The sequence below is a fragment of the Tupaia chinensis genome, unplaced genomic scaffold, assembly GCF_000334495.1.
Source record: "Tupaia chinensis unplaced genomic scaffold, TupChi_1.0 Scaffold000074_1, whole genome shotgun sequence".
Classification (NCBI taxonomy): domain Eukaryota; kingdom Metazoa; phylum Chordata; class Mammalia; order Scandentia; family Tupaiidae; genus Tupaia; species Tupaia belangeri.
The window spans coordinates 3,511,558-3,525,315 of record NW_006159534.1 but is presented as its reverse complement, the minus strand read 5'-3'; the positions used below and the strand labels follow the sequence as shown (position 1 = coordinate 3,525,315).

The window sequence follows — 13,758 nt, the reverse complement described above, 5'->3', positions numbered from 1 at the left end:
ATTGGTGCTGGGTTCCTCTTATAAACATACTAGAAAGAGCTCTTTTCATGTAGGAAATTATGCTTAGCCATACTATGTTCTAAATCCTGTGAGTGCTGGGAGGTCATCTTCTCTAATACTCTCAGACCCAGTTCTCTTACCTACTGCTGGGGGAACATAGGGAGTACAACCACTGTTCAGAAAATGCTACATCTTTTGGCCCAGACATTATACTTCCAGTATTCTAGCCTAAGAAAATAATCAGAGATTTGAATAAAGATGTTATGTAAAAATATATTTGCTGCAGCACCATTTATAGTTAGGGGAAAAAAATCTGGAAATAACTTGGTTTTATTTTTTGTGTTGTCCAGCAACAAAACACTGACTAAACAAATCATGACACTTGTAAGAATTTATAATGCCAGGAAAATAAAATGCTTATTAAAGAATAGAAAAAAATATATATACATACAATACATATATGTGTGTGTGTGTGTGCGTGTGTGTGTGTGTATGTAAAACAGTTCCACTTTACATTAAAATGCCCAGAAAAAAGTGAATGGAAAAACTATACAAAAATGTTAACTAAAGTTATTTCTGAGTGAAAGGATAAACAGCAATTTTCATTTTCCTTTTTGTCACTTTCCTTAATACTTTCCAAGATCTTCCATTATCTTTTAAATCTGAAACAAAAGTTAAGTTCCCAAGTGAAATGTTATACTGGATTGCTGCATGTTTACTATTTATTACCACTGGGCTCCTCCCCGGAAGAACTGTTTCTTATTTATCCCAAATTCTCTCAGATTCTGAATCCAGTTGAAAATGCATCAATAAAGTTATTAGCAGAGCAGAAAGAAGAGAGGCAGATGCTCACTAGGTATCCCTGACACGAGCTTCAAGGGCCTCAGGACACGCACTGCTCGGAGGGTCCTCAGGTCCACGTGAGTGTTGAAGTGGGTTCCCGCAGTGGCCAGGATGCTGCAGATGGAGACACAGAAGAGTCCACGTTACCACAGCCTGCCTTCGTCTCCTGCCCCCTGGGGGAGGCTGGGTTGAAGCAGCGTCAGCCTGGAAAGCACACAAAGCCGATGCCAGCTGTATGTGGGCGCACCTGAGCTTGGGTGAATCACCAGTGGTTCCGAGTGGAACTAAATTTAGCCATCTGGATTTCACTTTGCAAAGAAGGAAAACTTACCACATTGGAATCCTACTTCCAAATCATGAACAAAACGCAAGGTCCCCAGCATCTGTCCTGTTCCTTGTCTCCAGATCTTGTCCCCTACTGTCTCCTCTGCCCATGCCAAACTCCTTCTCTTTCTAACCTACCAGGCTCTCTCTCACATTTTGCATTGCAAAATTCTCTTAGATTCTGGTCTCCTACCTCCTTCAAGAAATGTCTCTAGATTAACTGCACTAATGAAGTAATTCACTCTTCTCCACCTTGATAATTAGAATCTTCACTAAGGACCAGCAGGTGGCGTGGTGGTGAGGGCACTAGACTCCCACATGGCAGACTGTGGTTCAAGTCTCAGACCTGGTGGCTTGATTTTTCACCCTCCCTCTCCCTCTATGTCTGGCCAAATTAAAAAATGATAATAACAATAATTAAAATTAAATAATTCTAAAAAAAAAGAATGTTCACCAAACACGTTAATTACATTGATGTCTATAATTCCACAATAACGCCAGAGGTTCTCGTATGATTTTGCTTTCCATGGTCAATCTTGGTCCAAAATATTAAATGGAAAATTTCAGAAATAAACAAGTCATGAGGGACCAGCAGTTAGCGTAATGGCTATGTCACTGGACTCCCATGTAGTTGACCACAGTTCAAGTCCCAGACCTGGTGGCTTAAACTTAATGCCGGGTGCGTGTGCGTGCATGCCCAAGATCCTGAGAGGAGAATAGAGAAGGGATTGTGGCGTGACCATCCCCCCTGGGGGGTGATTTCTCACTTTCTGTCTCTCTGTCTCTCTCTGCCTTTCTGGCAAGTGCATGTGCTCTATAGCAAAAACCTCTCCAAAAAAAGAGAAATAAACAAGTCATAAGTTTCAAATTGCACACTGTTCTCAGCAGCATAATGAAAACTCATGCCATCCTGCTCCATCCTGCCCAGGGTATGAATCATGTCTTTGTCCAGCGTATCCACACTGTGTACACTACCTTCCTGTTAGTCATTCAGTAGCTGTCCCAGCTAAAAGAGACACCTCCATGGTATGGTAGTATTTATATAACCTTTATTTTACTTAATCATGGTCCCAAAGGGGGCCAGGAGAGGACACTGAGGTCAAGACATGCACAGTTTGAGTCCCAAACCTGGCAGCTTAAAAACATGCTGGCATATGTGCATGCATACCCAAAATCCTAAGAGGAGAATAGAAGAGAAGGGGTTGCAGCATTGCCCATCACCTCTGAGGGTTCTTTCTCACTTTCCCTCTCTCTTTTTCTCCCTCTCTTTATCACTCTATGATGAGCACACACGTCCTACAGCAAAGTCAAAAACAAAAACAAAAAAGTCACCAAAGAAAAAGAATAGTGATTCTGACATAGTATTATGATTGTGCTCTTTTATTATTAATGAAGTTATTAGGTACTACTTGTTAAATTCTTACTGTGCTTCATTTACAAGTTAAACTTTATCGTAGAAAAGGCATAGAATATATAAGGTTTGGTTCCACCCAGTTTCAGGCATTTGTTGCATATTTTGGGATGTAGCTTCTGCAGATAAAGGGGGACTGCTCTATTTTATAACTGTCCCAAACTACCCTTTAACTCAGATTGGGTTTCTTTACTCCCATTTTCCACCTTCCATAGCCATATCTAGAAACACAAACACAAACAAACACTATGCAAGAATCCTATCACTGCATACACCAAGGACCTTCTCTTGAAGAAACAATTTTTCTCATAAAATCCATGACATTGCAGGTACTTTGGAGAGACAAGGACATAAATGTATTTATGGGATGTAGCAGAAGACTATTAGAAGAATTAGGTTTAAGTCCTGACTTATTCACTTGAAAACTGGGGTGACTTGACACAACTCACTCAACCTCTACAAGCCTCATTTTCCTTATCTACGAAATGGGAGAACATCATGGCTTAGTTATGAAAACAAAATGACATTGTATTAAATATTGAGTGTTCTAGGTGCCAGCAGGTGGCATGGTGGTTAAAGCACTGGACTCCCACGTGGCCGACTCTGGTTCAAGTCTTGGACCTAGTGGTTTTCACACAACCCCCCCACCCCATCTCTGGTCAAATCAAAAATAATAACAATACTAAATAAAATTAAGTAAAGAATTCTTTTTTTTAAAGTGTTCTGTAAATTAAACAGATAAAAGGCACTGCACTTAACACAAACATTAACATCATTAAATTATTAAAGTATTAACTTAAGCTTCGTTAATTACAGTCTTGTTTCTGTGAGAAAGCACTTTTTCTCCATCATCTCACCAGGACAATCTCAGCTATCCTGAAAAACTGGGAAACAAGTTATTCAGAAAACTGGACTTTCTACAGAGTTGAAGGTGGCAAGAATGTTTTCTTTTGTTTAGTATTTATGGTGGAACCGCTCTAAACACCTCCAGTATAGAAGAAGATACCTGAACTGCTTTTAACATATGGCGTGTCTTCAACCCTTGACGATGAATCCTGTGAAAGGTTGACGGCACACGGCTCTAGGACCGGGAGGTGGGAACGGCAGGCGCAAACAATGCATGCCGGGGTAGCAGCATCAGAAGCAACGTCTGGGAGCCAGCAGTGCTCAGAGGCCAGCCGGGTCCTCAGAGGACTGCTCTATGTGGCAGTACACCCTGACCTTAAGGATATTCAAGAATGGACTACATGGGGCTGGCAGGTGGCATGGTAATTAAGGCACTGGACTTCCACATGACCAAGTGCAGTTTGAGCCCTGGACCTGGTGAATTTCTTTCTTACTTTTCCTTTCTCTCACTCTCTCTGGTCAAATTAATAATAATAATAATAATAATAATAACAAATAAAGTTACATAAATAATTGTTCTAATAAAAAGGAAAAAAAAAGTGGACTGCAGAACTATCTTTAGAAAGTAATGAGGGTCCCTACATTAGACTGAAAGGGAGTTAAATGATCTTTCAGCTTTTAAGATTCTATAATTCTATGTTTATGCAACCTCAACATAAGAACAAGAAATCCTTCTCTCATTAAAAAAAAGAAAAAAAAGAAATCTCAGAAGCTAGACAAGCTTTCCAAGTCTTCTCCATGTCTCCTGACCCATATGTCCATATCAGAAAAAGAAGAGTTCAGGGGGGAACCAGCAGTTGGCGTAATGGCTATGTCGCTGGACTCCCACGTAGTCGACCGCGGTTCGTGTCCCGGACCCGGTGGCTTAAAACTCACACCGGGCGCGTGTGCGTGCGTGCCCAAGATCCCGAGAGGAGAATGGAGGAGAAGGGATTGCGGCGTGACCATCCCCCCTGGGGGGTGATTTCTCACTTTCTGTCTCTATGTCTCTCTCTGTCTGTCTGGCGAGCACATGCACCCTACAGTGAAAATCTCTCAAAAAAAAAAAAAAAGAGTTCAGGGGAGCAGAATTTTCTTTTATAAGTTTACCTACACCATTTTCTCTATGAGTGTGTGAGAGAGAGACCCTCAAAAGGGTCTCAGTGCTGCAAGCCACCCCTAGTCATCAGCCAGCTCTGGATCATGGGCACACACGTGCCCAATATATTTAGAGAGAGCTCTGGACTTGAACCAGTTTACTCCCTATATTGGACAACCTCAGAGTGGTGTGTTTTACCACTGAACCACTGTCCTCCGGCTTCATGAAACAGAGTCTTTTATAGTGATTTTGAACCTATCTTCCAAGGCCAAAGAAAAAAATTAAGAAGGGAGTTTTATGATTTCTAATAAGAAGGGGAAAAAGAGTAAGGAGAAACATGAAAAACAGAACTGGAAAGTAGAACAGAAACAAAAAAATAAATAAATAAATAGAGGAGAGATGAAGAGAAACTACAAAGACAGGTGTAGTGATGGAGACCAGCAGGAAAGCGGGACCATTGTCCTGCTAATTCATCTCATAAAAAGGCCAGGTGCACATGCGGGTCTTCTGTGCTGCCCAGGTGGGAGGCCCTCCTTTCACTTGGCCTTACACACACAGCATGCAGAACCTGCCCTGTTCAGAAACAAGAGTTCTGTTTCCTAGGATACCCAGATACACACAAGATGCTCTTTCTTATCATAAAAAGAGCAGCTAGAAATAAAAATGTCCTCCTTAACCATGAGTTTAACAGGTATTCTACAGAAGGTGGAGGGAGAGGCAGAAAAACACAAATGAAAGGTGAAGAAGGCTCAAACATAAAGAGAAAGAAGAAAGCGGTAAAGGGAAAGAAGGAGATGATAGGAGAGTGACCAATAAAAGAAAACGTGCAGATGTAAAGCAAGGAATGAAGAATTCCATGTCCTTGCAGAAATATATACAGGTGGAGAAGCAAACATCAAAGGAATAGAAAAGCTCACTTGGGAAAGAAGGAAGGCTAACTTGAAAAGATGGAAGCAAAACTATGGTATTTAAGGCCGGTCCCTATGGCCTAGTGGGTAAGGGAGCAGTTTGAGTCCCGGCCATGCACTTAAATAATGTGCTGGACACATGTGCATGCATGCCCAAATCCTGATGGGATAGAGAGATAAAGGAGAAGGGATTGCAGTATGACCATGCCCTGCTGGGAGGTGCTTTCTCCCTCTTTCTCTCTCTCTTTCTTTCTTTGTTTTTCTGTCCCTCACTGGTGAGTGCAAGCACCCTCTGACTATAAAAAAGTATATACATATATATGTATGGTATTTGGACCCGGCCATGATGTGTAATAAGTAGAGGGCCACTGAACAGAACTGAAACCATAGGAAGGCTCCCAGTTCAGGTTCCAGGTCATCCTGCACCTTCAGGGCACACCCGTAGGCACACCTGTGATCCTGGCTAGCTGGAAGGAGCCAGAATGGGGTTTGCATCACAGTGTGGCAAGGTCCTGGCAAGGGTACCTATCTTTCTTTCTTTCTCTCTTTCATAAATGGAAGCAGGGAAGGAAAGAAGACATACATGATATTTGTCGCAGGGAGTCTCATAAAGCCAGCCATGAGATACACCCACATTCTATTATTAAGGCCAGCCCTTAGCTGAATCTACCTGCTTCCCAGATTTTCCTAAGCACAACCAACCTGCAGCTACAACTGTGACACCTGTGGCTTTTGTGCTCCCTTGGCCTTGAGAATGTTCTTTCTTCCAGTGCAGCAGGACTGGGTCTTTAACTAACTTACACTGGCCATTGGCTGCTTCCTAACTCCCATTGTTCAAATGGTTCTTTTTTTTTTTTTTGGAGAGATTTTCACTGTAGGGCGCGTGCGCTCGCCAGACAGACAGAGAGAGACATAGAGACAGAAAGCGAGAAATCACCCCCCAGGGGGGATGGTCACACCGCAATCCCTTCTCCTCCATTCTCCTCTCGGGATCTTGAGCACGCACGCACACGCGCCCGGCGTGAGTTTTAAGCCACCGGGTCCAGGACATGAACCGCAGTCGACTACGTGGGAGTCCAGTGACATAGCCATTACACTAACTGCTGGTTCCCTCAAATGGTTCTTGAGGGCAGGAATTACACAGTGGCTCCCTTGTGAATCTGCTAAAAGCTGAGGCAATGAGGTTCTTAGGAGAAAAGATAGTGAAGAAAAAGAGCCCCAATCTATCCTGCCACAAAATTCTGTGCCCATCTTCATCATCACCCTACCACATCCTAGAGTAATTGCGTGTTCTCATCAGTCTCTCCCACTAGGTCTGATGCACCTCAAATGGAGATAGTATCATACTGGTCTCCATACCCAGCAAGCCTAGGCAGCATGTGGCAAGTAAAGAGTACTCAGTAAATGCTTCATGGATTGGACTTGAACTGCACTGATGAAATTAATCAATGTGCTGAAGCAGAGATCAAAAGGAGAGAAATACCACCAAAATGATGAAACGTATTAATGAGAAGAGCTGGGGAGCTGAGCTGGGATGCTAATTAAACATACGTATGCTTGAGCACAGAGGAGGATCTAGGAAGCTATCCTTGAGCATTTAGAGTCTAATGCAGATCTTCTGATACTCTTCTAAGGCTCCTGCTCTCAAGCAGATCCCACAGGACAGCATCTGCCCCATCTTCAGTGGAGGAGTAAGAGAGAGAAAGAGGGAGGGATGAAGACTCAGAAGTGAAAGACTTGCCTTCCAGCAAAACCTAAGCATTGACGTCTACACAGCTCAGCAAAACCATGGGGCTCGTGTATACCAGCCCTGAGCAGAAAGTCAGGGGAAAAGTGAACAGGAAATGGTCTTTGTCCCTCTGTCTAATGGGAGCAGACAGACACATAAAAGAAGTGGCATGATGAGTGTTCACAAAGTGCTATGAGAACAGAAACCGCCGTGATAAACAGAGTGGTTACTATCGCCTCGCATCTTCAAATGCCATCTCATGAAATCCTCGAAAATACCCAAATATTACTAGTGTCTCCATTTCATAGAAGAGGAAACCAAGACTCAGAACAAGTTAAATTGCTACCAAGTGGCAAGACCAGAATTAAAGGCCGTTCTCTCTGACATCAAAACCAATTCTTTTCCCCCTCTGCCATTATGTGACTCGATGTCTTTTTAGCGCTTGTCAGTGCAACTCTTCCTGAGTCAAACCAAGGAACCAAGGTCACCGTGTCTGGCCCCCCCAAGCAGGCCAGTGAACTTAATTCCTTCAATGCAAGGGCACACACCTCTGAATGCCACGCATTCACCACTGAGCACTCTCAGGACCAGCATGGTGAGAGGCTCCTTGGCCCTCTCCCAGTCACTCCACAGTTTAATGGCAGGCGATGGTTACAGTGATAGTTACATAGTCACATGCCACAGTCAGAGTGGGGGCCCTGAGGATAACTCCCATTTTGAGTCAATAAAAGCCTGAGCTCTCTCCTGAGCTCCAAGAGGAGCATGCCTGTGCTCTTCAGGAGCAGAGACTATGTTTTCCACTTCCTTTGTCCCATAAGCACAAGGCCTGGTGGAAAGTGTGGGAACAGAGGGGTACTTCATGCCCACATCAGCCCCACAGCTGAGCACAGTCAAGAGTAAACTCTGCCCTCTGCCCCTCCGCAGCATACATTTCATTTCTGCTCATACTGAAGTCAACAAGTGCTTCTGGTTAGATGTCATAGCTCAACACGACTGTTGATGTTTTCTGTTTGTTTTTTTTTTTTCTGTTCTGTTTTGTGTTTTTATTCATGATAGAACATGTGTATGAGCACAAAAAAGGGAGAGTGAGACAGAGGGAGAGGAGCACCCTCTACAGAACCTGGTCATAGCATGCTGCCCTTGTCCCCAGCCATCCAGCCCTCCAGCTTGCCAGGACCCTGGACACCCATGTGTGTCTGATATACTTTCAAGCTGATAAGGTCAGGGATTTGAACCATAGTCAACAGATGGCTTCCAGCTCCAGTCTGGTATGCTATGGACTGCATCACAGAGGCTGGGTCTCTATTGCGAATGGTTTTACTTTTGGTTGTCAACAGACCAGAAGAAAATGGAGATTAATGTGCTCCTGATGATGTGGCACAAGTCTTTCTGGCCACCAGTGCAGTGGCACACAGAAGATGCAAGAGACGCCCTGGACAATGAGAATGGAATTGCCTCTCCCCAACCCAGCCATCCAAAAACCTCTTCGACCTTGCATTTCTTTTGACTTTTGGGTTCTGTCTGAGGTTCCTTGTCAATCCAGGTCTAATGTCTAGTTTCTTCAGCATATTCCATTGACCACTCCCATACCTGAAAATATCCTTGAAGCAGAGGGCTAACATTAGATTTAGGGTTGCTAGACAGGATACCCCATTCATCTAAATTGCAGATAAACAATAAATACTTTTGTTTTATTTGTCAGAGGGCATGTGTACTCACTAGAGAGAGAGAGAGAGAGAAAGCAGCCTCAATGGGGCATAGTCACACCGCAATCCTGTCTCCATTTCTCTATCCTGTCAGGTTTTGGGGCACATGCACCCAAGCCCAGCATGTTTTCCAAGCCACCAGGGCTGGGATTCAAACCATGCAGTCAGCCATATGGGATCTGGCTCCGTTAACCACAAGGCCATGAAGCTGGCCCAACAAATAATTTTTTAGTGCAATATTTGTATAATGCATGGAGTAATCATTGTTTATCTGAAATCTGAAACTCAAATTTAACTGGGCATCCTATCCTGTATTTTTATTTGCTAAGTCTGACAACCATACATAGGTAGTGTCCAAAATGAACAGTTGGAGAGCTCTCCTCTCCTCTTAGCTATTGCCTCAGAACTAAACAAATCATTAAGTTTTCTTCTATGAGGCACAAGCTAGGATTCTAACATTAGGCCCAGGATTGCTTCCTGAGCTCCAGAAATTACCTGTTTGCCTCTGTCTATAAACCAAAGGAGAACTTCACTAGCTTTTTTTTTTTCCTTTTTTTTTTTTTTTGGAGAGATTTTCACTGTAGGGCGCGTGCGCTCGCCAGACAGACAGAGAGAGACATAGAGACAGAAAGCGAGAAATCACCCCCCAGGAGGGATGGTCACACCGCAATCCCTTCTCCTCCATTCTCCTCTCGGGATCTTGGGCACGCACGCACACGCGCCCGGCGTGGGTTTTAAGCCACCGGGTCCAGGACACGAACCGCGGTCGACTACGTGGGAATCCAGCAACATAGCCATTATGCTAACTGCTGGTTCCCTTCACTATCTTTTGAAAAGCAAGCTGTTCATTAACACCTGTGAGGAAAGGTCTATTAACACCAGCAAAGGATGTTAGGTATTTAACCCAGTGTCTGGCATGGTGATTAAGGTGACTGGATCCCAAATGGTCTACTGTATGGTGAGTCCCAGACACAGTAGCTTGACAAACATGCAAGGTATATGTGTGTGTACCCAAAATCCTGAGAGGAGAACAGAGAAGGGACTGTGTCATGGCCATCTCCTCACGTGGAGGGGTGGGGGGAATGCTCTCTCTTTCTCTCTCTCTCTCTCTCTCTCTCTCATCTTTCTAGTAAGTATACATGCCCTATAGAAAAATCAAAGTCAAAAAAATGTTAACTTGACCAAATTAAGAGGAGACAGGAAGGGATTTCAACTGAGTTAGATTCCTGACAGGAAGTGGAGTCTAGATAGTGTTCCCAGAGCAAGTAGGTATCAATGAGCTGCTGTGTCCACTCAACAGCACTCCATTGGGCCAGCAGGTGGCGTAGTGGTTAAAGGCAGCAGATTCCCACATGGCAGAGCAGGTTCAAGTCCCAGACTTGGCAGCTTACTTTCTCCCTTTCCCTTTCTCTCTCTCTCTCTCTCTGGTCAAATTTAAAAAATAATAACAAATGGAATTAAATAAATAAATAATTGTTTTTAAAATAAGGGACTCCATTGATAGTAGGTTCCTTCCTCTCCCTTGTACTTCACCTCCAAGGAGGCACCAGAGTCTATAATGTCCAGACGTGACATACATTTTTACCTAGGGAAATTTAAAAGTTTTTTTTTTTCCCTCTGAAGGTTTAATGATTTTCAGTCCATGAAATAAACTGACACCAAAATTAACAGGAAAATATTATGTATGGGAGTCACATAAAATATGAAGTTAAAGAAGGGCCAGTTGACTGACGGTTTTACATCATACAGAAAAGAAGAGGCTTGGGTTAAGCTATGAATGGATGAAGGAGAAGATTTAAAGGTTATCTTGTTTTTTTGGGCCAGGTATCAGATGAGATGGTTCCTGGGCAGCTAAGGGGGGAGCAGTGGTGAAAACTTGCTTATATCTGCCATTTACAAGTGTAAGGAGATAGAGATTTCTTTCATAAAGGCTTAAGTTTTTGTTTTGTTTTGTTCTGTTTTGTCTTGTTTTTAGAGCTAATCTCAAATCTATAATCTCTCTGAATTCTCATCCAAAATATAGCAAAGAAGTATATTCAGAGTAGAGTAGCATATTTTGGTCTCTACACTTAAGGCATCTCTTGGAGTCTCCTCTTCTTCTCAGTCTTCCTGCTGCATGGATGCCTGGCCCTAGCCTCCTCCCTTACCTGAACGGTATGAATCAGACTGCAAGGCCTAGATAACATTCTTTCTCCCCTCAGAAAAGGCTGCAAGCAGAATAGACTAGAACCACAACACTCTGCAGAAGGAATAAAGCACAACCTCTCCAGTTACACTGGCTAACATCAAATGCCAGTTCTATCACCTCTACTAGCTTCCAGGCCTTGTGCAATTGCTGCTGTAAGCTACAGTTTTCTTATCTGTAACTTATCCAGGGTAGCTATAAAATCTGCTTTCCTGGAACCAGTAGGTGGCATGGTGGTTAAGGTGCTGGACTTCTACATGAATGACCGTGGTTTGAGCCCCACTCTCAGGGGCTTGAAAATCACACCAGGTGCAAATATGCCCAAAATCCTAAGAGGAAAATGAAAGAGATTGTGATGTGGCCATCCCCCTGGGAAGGATTTAATTTGTCACTTTCTCTCAAAAAAAAAAAAAAGTGCTTTCCTAAGAGGGTTGACATAAGGATTGAAAATGATAATACTTGTAGGCCCAGCCATGGTGGCACAGGAGATAAGGACCTCTATAATGACACTAGAGCTATATGGGAATGCCCTGGGTTTGAATCCTGCATCAGCCTGAATATGCCAGGTGTGCCAGCAGGTACCTGTGATCCTGGCTGGCCAGAAGGCTCAGGAGTGGATTGCAGAATGGTAAGACCTCATCAAGGGTATTTTTCTGTCCCTCTTATGAAATAAATAAATAATTACAGAGAAAGAGATAATGCAGGTAAAGTTCTTTACATAGTGCCAACTTAGCATGTAGATTCCTGGTCCTGAGCAAGAGAAATGGATTCTGCATGTTTACAACTGTGGATCACCTCCTCCTACTGCACCTCCCAGATAAAGGTAAAAGGTGTGTGTGTGTGTGTGTGTGTGTGTGTGTGTGTGTGTCTAATTCCATGAGTGAGACAGATGAAAGAGAGAGAGCAAAAGAGAGATGGTAGCCCACTAGGGTATTGATGCTTTGCTCCACTCCATCTCCAGCTCCAGTCAGCACAGATCATGGTCACACATTTGCCCAGTGTGACCTCCTTGACCTCCTCAAGGAGGTCTCTGGATGTGAACCTAGAACCACCCCTTGTGGTTCTGTATCACACAACATTGAGGTTTATCACAGCACCACTGTCAATTCTCTCTCCAAAAAAGTATATTGAGAAGGTATCAGGAGCCCACAGAATTGAAGGGATATTGGAAGACCAGGCTGGGAAAACAGGAAAGCAGAAACCTTTGTATGGCAGGGATATCTGGGTCCAAGGCATGGATGAATGTCACCTGATAGGGCAAAAGGGACTTTGCTGAGGTGATTAAGGACCTTGAAAGGCAGACACTGTCTTGGATTATCCAAGGGGGCCCAAAATTCAATCACATGTGGCCTTAGACATGAAGGCAGAGGAAAACTTGACTAGAGAGAAGAAGAAAATGTGAGGACAGAGGCGATGCTATCTATGCTGCTGGCTTGGAAGATGGAGGGTCCAAGGGCCAGAGAACACAAGGAATGCAACGGCAGAAGCTGAGACAGGCAGAGAAAGGCGCTCTCTCCTAAAGACTCAGAGGGGAGAAGTACAGTCCCACTGACACCTTGATTTTGGCCTAGTGAAACTGATTTTAGACTTCTGTCCTCCAGGGCTAAGACCATTAAGTGTAGCTGTCCTGGCCCTAAGACTATGATCCAAAGCCTGTGCAGATGGTGCTATTCTCTGATAGCTCACACCAACCTCCCCTTTCTCTCAACATCTGGAGAGCTGCTCAGCTTTTAACACCTGATTACATACTGCTCACATCTCTGAACAGACTTCAGAATGGAAGATCGATTGTTAAGGCTAATTATTAGTTGGAGCCTCCTAACTCAGTCCAAAGCTGGCCCTTGATGGGAGAACTGCCTTTCACATCTCTGTCCACTATGGCCCCTTCCTGAATAGCACACAACATTGGTGCCCAAGAAAGGGTCTTGGTTCAAGGGCAAGTGGGTATTCATACATTCCCACTGTATCAGATCAGCTGGACTCACCAGCAGATGCATCCATGGAGCTGTGGCTGGGCCCATGGCACCTACAATTGGATCCAAACTGAGGTTTAAATAATTATGATCTGCTGAAAATCTACTATTGATAAGTTACAACACAAGGTTTTGTTCTTCATGTCTTTTAAATAATTACTGAATGTGTGATTTGATTTGAAAATCAATTTCTGGAGATTTCATTTACTTTTTTTAAATCCGTGTGTGTTAAACTGCTCATGTAGAGAAAAATGGGGGGGGGGGAGGAATCAACCTGACCAAAATATATCAGTCTTCAAAAAGTTCATGAAAATGCATATTATGAAAAAACTATGCCTAAATTTCAAATTTTTTTGCACAAAAATAATTCATATTTTAATTCCATTTTTCTGTGACTTTTTTGAAGTCTCCTGGTATTTAAAGAGGAGGATGAGGCTGAGAAACAGATGTCAGACCAAGCCCAATTCCTAGTCTCTGCAAGCTGCCTCCTCCTCCCAACCCACTGTGCTGTGGCCCCTCCATCCCAGCCAAGGACCTACTCTACAATCAACTAGTACGTGTCAAGCCTAAGTCATGTAACAGCCACTGGATCAAAATAGAGAATAATAAGGAGATGGTACTGTCCTTGTGAGATGTATCAAAAGAGACAGACATTAAATAGACCCCAATTATAGTAAGTGGAAGGAAAGGGAAAG

General features: G+C 43.4%; 1 protein-coding gene across 1 annotated transcript in view; it reads right to left on the bottom strand.

Annotated features, from left to right (window-relative positions):
- The window catches only part of LOC102488737 (voltage-dependent R-type calcium channel subunit alpha-1E), a 342,844-nt gene that overhangs the window by 258,778 nt on the left and 70,308 nt on the right, over nt 1-13,758 (bottom strand). The window contains exon 5 of the mRNA XM_027767826.1: nt 854-957. Coding sequence (XP_027623627.1) covers nt 854-957 — 104 coding nt within the window. The remainder of the gene's footprint in view (nt 1-853; nt 958-13,758) is intronic.